Raw genomic sequence first — 10,744 nt, forward strand, 5'->3', positions numbered from 1 at the left:
AGTTCGAATTATGTACGCACGTCCATTATTATAACTTGATAAAACCAGAATGTGTACGGTGTTGTTTATTAGGTCATTGATCCATTTTGATATAAATTCAGTAGCCCAGAGAAGATTACGTTTTAAGAACACCCCATCAACAAATTAAATGTTTTTTATTTAAAACTAAAGATTTTAATATTTTAAACCCCCTACTATCGTTAGAGTATTATTACTATTTGTTTTCGACAATTCGATAAGATTTTGAAATAATTCAAGTTGATTTACTTTCCTATTAATTGCTAGAGCATATTTTCAAAAAAACTATTAAAATATAATAAAACCAATTTCAGCTAAGTCCTTTTTTCGATGGGAAATGTTTATTAAAAAATTTTGTTGCTTAAACACTGTCCACCCTAATTATGCATATTTAACTTTAAAATTATGTACTTTTAAATAAAATTTTGTTTTCTTTAATATGCAAATAAAATTCTATATGCTTATGTTATAAAGTAAATTAGCGTAATTATTGATTTATTAAGATGTCTACTACCCAAAAAGGTTCTCAGCAATATGTGTAGAAAGGTTAAGCAAACTGTAATCGATAGCTTGAGATATATGTCTAAGCTCCAGATAATATAAAAATAAATAACTTTTTTTTTTAAATTTTATTGGCATATAATATAAAAAAGTAAACGTGTGCTAATTGTTTAAACAAATATTTAAGTAATTACAGTGAAATTTGATTTTTTAAATTTAATAAAATTTATTGTTTATTTTCTAGCTATAAAAAAGAAGAATTTAAGTGTTTACTTTTGATTAAAAATTTTAAATATTTGTGACGTATTTAAAAAAATATATATATAAACGACGACGGCTACGATTGATTATTGTGATCGTACGGATAGTTGTTAGATATTTTATATCAACGAATTTCTCTAGTGATATGACAACTAATGAAAACTGATTAAAAAGTACAAACAAAAAAGAACTCTAAATAAATCGATAACACTTATTGATTGACATTTTTGCATTAATAGATTTATTTTCTGGGAAAAGCCAAAGTTTTTGTGTTTTGTTTTTGCATTTACTAACAGAAGATCAAAGATAAAAATATTGTTTTTAGAATTTTGTTAGTTGAAAACGTTTCTTAATTCGAAGGCTTTTTTTATTTTTTTTGAAGAAAACCTTTCAGGATTATAAAAATTTCCTTAAAGCTACATATTTTACAAAATTGACGTGACCCCTAAAAAATCTACATTTTGATTTCTTTTAAATATATATTAAATATAATTGTTCTATTCACAATCGATGTTGTACGGTTGTATCGTAGTATGTCGTATTTTTGTTATTATTGATTTGGTTTTGGTTCAAAAAATTTTATTTTAATAATTTTTATGACACACAACGCTACAACGATACAACATCGATTGTGAATTATAATGAATGTATCTTTGACTGCTTGGCAACAAACACAAGCCTGACCACCCTTATCACCACCCAACTAAGACCTGAATTACGACTAAGCTTAAACATTCAAATTGGATTTTAACCCCTGTCTGTAGACCAGGCGAGGATCCAGCTTTTATGGGGGCGGGTGTTAAGTTTTATTATTTACTTATATTTTATATCAATTCGAATCGAAATTTTCTCCCCCTTTTTACAACCCCTTGGATCCGCGCCTGCTAAAAACCAGGCTACAGATTATACTTCAGAATAGACTATAAAAACTATGCTAAAGATAAGGCTATAGACTAGGTCATAGATTAGACTATAAAAGAAGCTATAGAAAAGACTTTAGACTACTAGTGTCGACTTTTGACTGGGATTTAGACTCTAGCCTAGGCCAGACAATAGACCAGCCTTAAGACTGGATTATAATCTACACCATACTTTAGATTATACTATAGATTATAATACATGTGTAGTATCATCTATTATTAATTGAAATAGAAATAATCACAAGTTTGGTTATTTGACCCAGTTATTTTCAGTCTCTGGTCTCTATAGTCTATGCTATCGTCTTGTCAGTACTATATACTAGTGACTAGACTTTAGAGTACACTATACTCAAGACTCAAGATTTTACTATATAAGTTAGACTATAGGTTATAGCATATACCAGATTAGACCAGTTGGTTAGTGGTAGTGTTCCACTCTGATAGACCGAAGGTGGTGGGTTTGATTTCCTAAGCATCATGAATGCTACCAATACCCAGCGCACAACAGAACAACAGTTACTTTATTTTAAATTAATACTCATCAGCGCTTCCATATCTAAAAATAAACTACTTTCTTTATATAGGAATGGTTTTTTTATTATTATTAATATTATTTATTTTTATTCACTTTAAATTTTTGGTATATCCTGAATAAACGCATTACAGTTTTTGTTTTAAATTCTATTTTATAAAATATAAATTATAAGATTATACAAATTATTAAAAAAATCTACAAAAGAATTTTTTTCTTTCTAATATGCAACCATTTCAAACAAACAATTTTTTAAAGTATTTTTCATTTCTTATTTTTCTCTCTGTTTTTTTTTATTTTTTCTCAAAAAGGCCGATAATGCTTGACTTTAAACATATAACAATTGAATAGGGGAAGTAGGCATATGTATATCCAAGGAGCTGGTAGTGTGGTGTTGTTAGTTTAGTTGGTGTTTTATAGCAGCATCATTTGTTGCATGTAAAAGTCTAGAGGTGTCATAAAAAAATATAACGCACTTAATTAAAACTTAAGACGATTGATCGTGTTTTTTTTTTTAATTTTTTTGTGTTGTTTTCGTTTTTCTATTCAAAATGCATATATGCAAGTCAATCTTAATGCAATAAGGTATAATAGGTGATGTGTGCTAAACAAAAATGTTATAAACAATTAAATTGTTTAACATTTTGAAGGCATAACCTTCAAACGTTCAAAGGCAGCCTTTTCTAAAGCTTCACGATGTTTGGGTTCAGCAATTTGTATAAGTTCATAAGCACGTTGACGCATATTCTTGCCAAATAATGAGGCAATACCATGTTCAGTGACCACATAGTGGACATGGGCACGGGAGGTAACAACACCAGCACCTATTGTTAATAAACAAATAAAAATTTAATCATTAATGAAGTTTTATTTAAGAGTCTCATTTAAATTAAATTTCAACTTACCAGTCTTGAGAGTGGGTACAATTTTACTTTCACCCTTGTTGGTGACCGAGGGCATGGCAATAATTGGTACACCTTTACCATCCAAACCTTCAGCAGCACCTCTAATGAAATCAACTTGACCACCGAAACCAGAGAAGAAACGTGTACCGATAGAGTCAGAGCAAACTTGACCAGTCAAATCGACTTCAATGCAAGAGTTAATGGCAGTCATGCGGGGTTGTTGCTTAATTACACTAGTGTTATTTACATAATCGATGGCATACATTTCTAAAGAGTAAGATAATAAATTATTAAAATTTGAAATATGTTTGATTTTATTTTAAAAACAACTTACCAATGAAAGGATTATCATTGACGAAATCATACAAAGCTTGGTTACCAATCAAGAAAGAACCAACAATACGTCCTTGATGCATTTTCTTCATGCGGTTGGTAACAGCTCCGGCTTTAACTAAATCGACAACACCGTTGGCAAACATTTCGGAGTGGATACCCAAATCCTTGTGGTTGTGTAGTTGAGACAAAACAGCATCAGGAATGCTACCAATACCCATTTGCAAGGTGGCACCATCATGTACTAAATTCTCAGCAATCAATTTACCAATTTTGGCTTCAACTTCACTGGGTCCTTTGCCACCATGTTGGGGCAAAGGAGTATCAACTTCAGTCATGGCATCAAAATGAGACATGTGAATGGGAGCATCACCAAAGGTACGAGGCATTTGCTTATTCACTTGAGCTAAAGAGAAATATTAAAAGGGATTAAGTAAAACTGCAAATATGTTTGTCATTCTTTGTGTTACATACCAACAATTTTCTTTGAGTGCAAGAGAGCAGCTCTAACACAATCCACACTGGTACCCAATGAACAGTAGCCATGACGATCTGGTGGAGATACATGCACTAAAGCAACATCGGGTTGTACAATTTTGCGATAGAACAATTGAGGAATTTCATGCAAGAAAATCGAAAAGTTATCACCACGTCCCTCGGCAACAGCCTTACGTACATTGCCACCCATAAAGAAGGAATTTGAACGGAAATGTTTTTCATTTTCGGGTAAAGTATAGGCAGCAGGACCTTCAGTGTGCATATGGCAAACGGTAACATCTTCTAAATTGCACTTTTTACCATGTTCAACCATAGCACTGATAAGTGCATTGGGTGTGGCAGCAGCACCAGAACAGAAAACGGTGTCACCTGTTTAGAATAAAAACGTGAGTAAATTATTATCGTTTAGAATTTATTTTATTTAGTTTACAATGCCAATGATCTAATTTTCGTTGTCACTCATCAGACGACAAAAATTTCGTTTTTATTATAAAATTTAGTTAATTCATTGCATTTTTCTTTTATTTCGCTTTTAATTGTTTTCATTTTTAATATAATGAATTTAAGTGAGACTATTTCTATAACTTTCACTTTCGTGAGAAGGTCAGTTTGCAATTTTTTAAATTAATTTTCGATATTTTAGATACAATCCTATTTAGCGAAATAAGTTTGCATGTGAAAACACATTTCTTATGAACCAAAATAGACTATTCTGCTATAGTTTAGACTAGGCTATGGACTATAATTGGGTTTATAGATTAGTATTAGTACAAACTAAATTAACATTTTATTTAAATTTATAAAATAGCCTCAAATTTTCCACTTTTATATGCAATATCGCTTGTAGTTTACAGAAAAACGTCCAAAAATCGCATCAATTCCATAAAACCTTTAACTTTACATGTCACATAACTGCCATCTAGCGGTTAGTAGTAACTTAAACACTATGGCAACTTTATTTTAATGGAATTGCCATACTGGAAAAATAAAAAAAAACTCTACACGTTCTTCCAAAAAACAGCTGAGCTGAGAATTTAGCTGTCATTTAATAAATTGCGCGTGTGTTCTTTGCATTAAAAATAAGTTTTTTTTGGTTTATTGCTGTAAAATTCCATATTTTGTTTAAAATAAAACAATAAAAATGACTTCCGTACTATTAAAACAAGCTAAAATTGGATTTGTAAGTATTAAATAAAAAATTAAAAGAAAATAAATAAAGTGCTAAAGAAAACTATGTTTTTGTGTGCAGATTAGACCAATGGTCAGCAGTATTTTGCGTTCTACAGAAAGCCGGCTTTATGCCAGTGATGCGCCACCATCGCGTACCGAAAAAAGTAAGTTTATTAACAAAATTGTGTAATAATATAAATTGAAATTAAAATGACTTTGTGTTACACAATCAAGCTGTCAATACGGTGTCTTTGTTGGGTCGTGTTGGAGCCGATCCACAATTGCGTGGCAATACAGCACATCCGGTGGTGACATTTTCCCTAGCAACTCATACTAACTACAAGTGAGTTTTATTTACTAAAAATGTTTTTTGTTTACATGCGAAATTGTTTTAAATTAATTTTCCTACATAGATATGAAAATGGCGATTGGGCCCAACGCACGGACTGGCATCGCGTTGTTGTCTTTAAGCCCAATTTACGTGATACTGTTATGGAGTATTTGAAGAAAGGCCAACGTGCTATGGTTCAGGGTAAAATTACCTATGGTGAGATAACCGATCAACAGGGTAATCAAAAACCCAGCTGCAGCATTATTGCCGAAGATGTGATTTTCTTCCGTGAATCATCTTAAAAATTTTTCGTTTCCCATATTACATTTTTGGTTATTGTTAAACTCGTATCTTTAAGTCTTGAAAATGTTAATTCTTTTATTTTTGATCATTCATATTTTTATAACAATTCATTCATTTTATGTCATTTAACGCCAAATTTCATAAAAAAACATGTAAATTACATATTAAATATGTATTAATTAAAACACAAATATTACTAATGAGAAATGAAATACAAAATACGGAAGTTTATAAAACATATGTAAGTAAAGGTAGTTCTCATTTATCTTATCTTTGGGGTATGAAATTCAGAATAAATTGTTTGATTCGTCTTCGAATTTTGAAGTAATTATCATTGCTTACTGCAATGATTATAGCTTTACATGGGTCCTATTGGCTCCCTTTGTAACGTTTGGAAAGAAACAAGGAAATATAGCGATAGAGACAGTAAAGATGATATAGAAAAGAAATAAAGAATAAAAGTCCTAATGAGTCTATAGAAAAGAAGAGATCATAGTGTAAGATTAATTACACACACACACTTGACAAATCAGAAAAGTGTGGCGACCCCATCGCCTGGTGAGGGGCAATTACGCAGAAGATGAGTAATTGTTTCCTCCTTCATTTTGACAGCTGTAACAAAAGTTATTGTATGGAAGATGAATCCACCTTGTATGGTTTCCGAACTTGAAATGACCAGTACGAACTGATAACAGAGCGTTCCCATGACAATTGGATCTCCGCTTCGGAACGACCCGATTCTCAATAGGCCAAAGATTGTCAACTCAGCAACAGCTGTATCAACTGGGGAAGTTTTTTCCCCAGGGAAGACCATTCATTTACAGCCATTCAACCTGTTACAACAACAAATCTATTCTGCTTAGCCCTAATATATAGGATGTTTTATGAGGATCTATATAAGGCCACAGCATCCTAGCGATAGAGCAAGTACGCTCCTGAGACTATCGGTCTTGAGCTGAGCTAAAACGGATGTTATATATTAGTTTCTTAATGTCCGTTAGGGGGACGCCGCAGAACTGATCTATATTGACTATGGCCATCCTCGTACAAACTTTTGTCAAGATATTAGCAGTAATATTACCTTTTACCCAAACGCAAAAACGTTCTTTAATATACAAATTTTAAAGTTCCTTTCTAAAAATTTAAAGTTTTAAGCTTATGTCCATTCGATTCAGATTGTACCGAATCTTCTAGTTCATTGGTAAGATGAAAGACTTCTCTACAGACCAAAATATAGACTAGTTTATAGCCAAGAGGAAGACCTATCTTTAGACTAACGACTTTTCTGTCGTTACCTTTATATAGGAAGTTGGAGCCCCGAACAATTAATTAATCAAAAGTATTATTTGGTCTTCACCAATTTAATCAAACGTAACCTCAAACGAGATAAGTAAAACAAAAGCACGTAATTAATGCAAACAACGCATAACTTGGAAACAGTTATACGGAGTAATACACTCAATTGGTGTGAGTGAGACGAAATTTTGTCGAAAGCTTGGCAACAAACACAAGCCTGATCGTCCTTAAGAAATAATGGCTTTGAATTACGACTGATAGGAAAGTTTGGAGAAATTATTATCAAACAACAAATCTCTTTCTGATGAACTTAATATTGTTCTAAAGTTTTAAAGAGTTTTCTATTTAAATTTCAATAAAATGTCCTCAATTTTGTTTAATAAAGTTATTATACCTTTAAATCTCTGAAATTAAAATTTTAAATCATATTTTATACACATAAATATATATATATCTATATATTATATATATATATATATATATTATATATATATATATATATATATATATATATATATATAATATATATATATATATTATATATTATATATATATATATATATATATATATATATATACTATATATATATATATATATATTATATATATAAATATATATATATATATCTATAATTATATATATTATAATAAATATATAAATCTATATATATATATATATATATATTATATATATATATATATATATATATATATAGTATATATTTTAAATATATATATATATATATATATATATATATATAAATTATGACGTATACTAATGTTTCCAGTTCGACAGCTGTGATACTTTGATTCAGTCTCCGTAGTTCTCTTCGAAAAATAAAATACAGGGTGGAGCTTACCATCGTCCTTTTTCTGTAGTAAAACGGCCCCAAACCCAATAGAACTTGCATCACAATGAAGTTCGATTTCGTCCCTGGGGTCATAAAGTGCCAACACAGGTGATTCAATAAGTTTGCCCTTAAGTAATTCAAAAGCCTCCAGTTCCATTTTCCCAACAACAAATTTTCTATCCTTTTTCATCAAGTCATATAAAGGTTTAGCTAACAAAGAAAAATCCTTAACAAATCTGCGAAAGTAGGAACATAAACCCAGGAAACTTTGCAACGAATGTCGATTATCCGGTAACGGAAAATCTCTAATTGCCCTCAACCCTTTATCATCAGCCCTAATACCATGCCCATCAATAGTATAGCCCAAATATTTAACCGAGGTCTGAAAAAATTCGCACTTGTCCGTCCGCAATTCCAAATTATTATCAGCCAATCTAATAAACACTTCCTTCAAAATTTCGAAATGCTTATCCTTATCAGCCGTCGCAATCATAATATCATCCAAATAAATTACCACCTTACCATCCCTAATCATATCGGAAAAAATCCTGTTCACAAATCTTTGAAATACCGACGGCGCATTTTTCAAACCAAACGGCATTCTCAAGAATTCAAACTGACCTAACGGAGTCACAAATGAAGTATACTTTATCGAATCGGGATGAACAAACACATGAAAGAATCCATTCTTCAAATCCAGCTTAGTGAAAAATTTGCATCCTGAAAGTCTATCCAACAAATCATCAATAAGGGGGATTGGGTAATTGTCCTTCATAGTTACCTTATTCAAAGTCCTATAGCCCACGCACATCCTCAAATCTCCCGTCTTCTTTCTCACTAAAACTATTGGTGAAGCATACTCCGATTCACTCGGCCTTATGTACACTTTATCCAAATACTCATCCAACAATCCCTGTAACTCCATTTTCTCAGCATAAGATAATCTTCTAGGCGCACAATTAAAACAATTGTCATTAGTCAACCTCAATTTAATTTCGTCATACACCCTAGGTTCAGACTGACGTGCAGGTTCCAAATAATAATCACGAAATAACCGATCCAATCTAATTCCATCATCAATCCCAATAGCATCTCCTACAATCAACTCCGCAGCACTATTCACCCCAATATCAATAGACAAAATATCCCTCCCAAAATCCTCATCAACGTCCGAGTCTATACGCTCGGGATAAGTCACCAGTCCAAAACCGGCCTTTCGCAGGAAATCCCTGCCCAATATACATTCGTACAATGTCGTCTCATCAGACACCACAAGCATCTCAAAATCTATAATCCTGTTCCCTACCATTACATAACACTTAAATCCCCCATAAACATTCAATTTAGATCCATTTATTCCAAAAAAAATACCACGAGAACATAAAAGATTATCCAAATTCATAAATTCCTTAATACTAGACCTTCTGACAAAACTGACCGCACTACCCGAATCCATTAAGCATTCTAAAGAAAATTTACATTTAAAATCAGAATCAAAAGATAACTTAAAATACCTTACATATTCATCCTCAGCTACATGTTGTACAGCTTTCTTTCTCTCGGGGCAGTCAGCAACACGGTGGTCCATACTGTTACATCCGTAACAAGCTCCCATTTGTCGCTTCGGCTTTTGACAATCTGCAGCAAAATGCCCAATCGAATTGCAATTGTAGCATCTAAACTTATTATCCTTCTCTTCATATGTCTGGTCACCCTTTCGACGGAATTGTTTTGGTTGTTTCAGCTCGATTTTTGAAAAAGCCTGTAGGAGCTGCGTCTTACTCGTATAGCATTGCAAACTAGCTTGTATTCTCAATTGATAATCAGGGATACCCTCAATAATTTGGTCAATGAGCTCATCATCCTCAATGCCAATTTTACCGGACAGCATAACCTTCTCGTTATAATAATCAATAAAGTGCTCCTCATATTTCCATTTGCGTGCTTCAAATTTTCGTCGCATCGCTAATTTGTTCTCCTTAGTACAGAAATTTTCCTTCATATGCTCCAGAATATTTTCTGCACTTTCATTCACAAAATTTGGTTTTAAGTGCAACCAGATTTGGGCTTTTCCCTTTAATTTACACATCAATAAAGTTTTAATCGTACATCCATCCGCATTGTACGCCTTGGTAATATTTTTAAATTGTTCAATCCACATTTCTGGAAGCATTGTATCATCATATTCTGGAATCATTTCCTTCAAGATATTGAATGACACTTTCATCTCATTTTTTGTGGCTTTACTAGTTGTGGGCAATTCTTCTTCTGCTATGTACTTTTCTGCATCTTCTGCCTTTTCAACCGTTTGACGTTTTTTCTCCGACTCCACGATCAATTTCAATACTTCATTTTCTCGATGTAGCAACTCCTTTTCTCTCTTTATTAAATCCAGTTCTTTTCTCAACAGATCACTCACAAAATCACGCATTTCAACGTTTCCGGTAACTGCTCTATCATTAACCTCATTTTGTTGCATTCTATCATTTTCCTTTCCACACTCATTTTCACTGGTATTACGATCATTATTATTCGGACGACTCTCATCTTCCACCTCCACACAATCATTATCACCTGGCGGTTCATCTGCTTCCATAGGACATTCGCCTCTTTTATCAGCCGGTACTTCGTTCAAGCGAATCAACAGTGTGTTTTTAGTACCGGTTGATGGAAGACCAAGCTGTTGCAGCCAATGACGCAACTGGGAAGTTGTATATCCCGTTCCACACACACTATCCATTATAAATTAACCAATGTGCTAATTTTGTCTCTATATATTTATTTTCACTTAGAATAATTTGCTTTTCCTTGAGGTATGTAAAAAA

The 10,744-nt window shown here is 32.3% G+C and overlaps 3 protein-coding genes across 4 annotated transcripts in view; 1 reads left to right on the forward strand and 2 right to left on the reverse strand.

The window, feature by feature from the left end:
- Window positions 1–2,492: 2,492 nt before the first annotated feature.
- LOC111685988 (4-hydroxybutyrate coenzyme A transferase) overlaps window positions 2,493–10,744 on the reverse strand; it is a 13,985-nt gene continuing 5,733 nt past the window's right edge. For both annotated transcript variants that reach the window (XM_023448287.2, XM_023448278.2), the window contains exons 3-6: window positions 3,945–4,337; window positions 3,472–3,876; window positions 3,138–3,404; window positions 2,493–3,056 (exon numbers count right to left, since the gene is read on the reverse strand). In XM_023448287.2, the coding sequence (XP_023304055.1) occupies window positions 2,869–3,056; window positions 3,138–3,404; window positions 3,472–3,876; window positions 3,945–4,337 (1,253 nt within the window). In that variant the 3' untranslated portion in view covers window positions 2,493–2,868. The remainder of the gene's footprint in view (window positions 3,057–3,137; window positions 3,405–3,471; window positions 3,877–3,944; window positions 4,338–10,744) is intronic.
- On the forward strand, window positions 4,995–6,012 carry LOC111686001 (single-stranded DNA-binding protein, mitochondrial). The gene is made up of 4 exons (XM_023448298.2): window positions 4,995–5,148; window positions 5,218–5,302; window positions 5,373–5,481; window positions 5,552–6,012. The coding sequence occupies exons 1-4, from the start codon at window positions 5,110–5,112 to the stop codon at window positions 5,769–5,771; spliced, it is 453 nt and encodes a 150-aa protein (XP_023304066.2). The 5' UTR covers window positions 4,995–5,109; the 3' UTR covers window positions 5,772–6,012.
- LOC124419434 lies at window positions 9,262–10,734 on the reverse strand. The gene is made up of 2 exons (XM_046948864.1): window positions 9,439–10,734; window positions 9,262–9,383 (listed from the first exon to the last, which is right to left on the reverse strand). The coding sequence occupies exons 1-2, from the start codon at window positions 10,657–10,659 to the stop codon at window positions 9,375–9,377; spliced, it is 1,230 nt and encodes a 409-aa protein (XP_046804820.1). The 5' UTR covers window positions 10,660–10,734; the 3' UTR covers window positions 9,262–9,374.

This window comes from Lucilia cuprina, chromosome 4 (genome assembly GCF_022045245.1).
Source record: "Lucilia cuprina isolate Lc7/37 chromosome 4, ASM2204524v1, whole genome shotgun sequence".
NCBI classification, from domain to species: domain Eukaryota; kingdom Metazoa; phylum Arthropoda; class Insecta; order Diptera; family Calliphoridae; genus Lucilia; species Lucilia cuprina.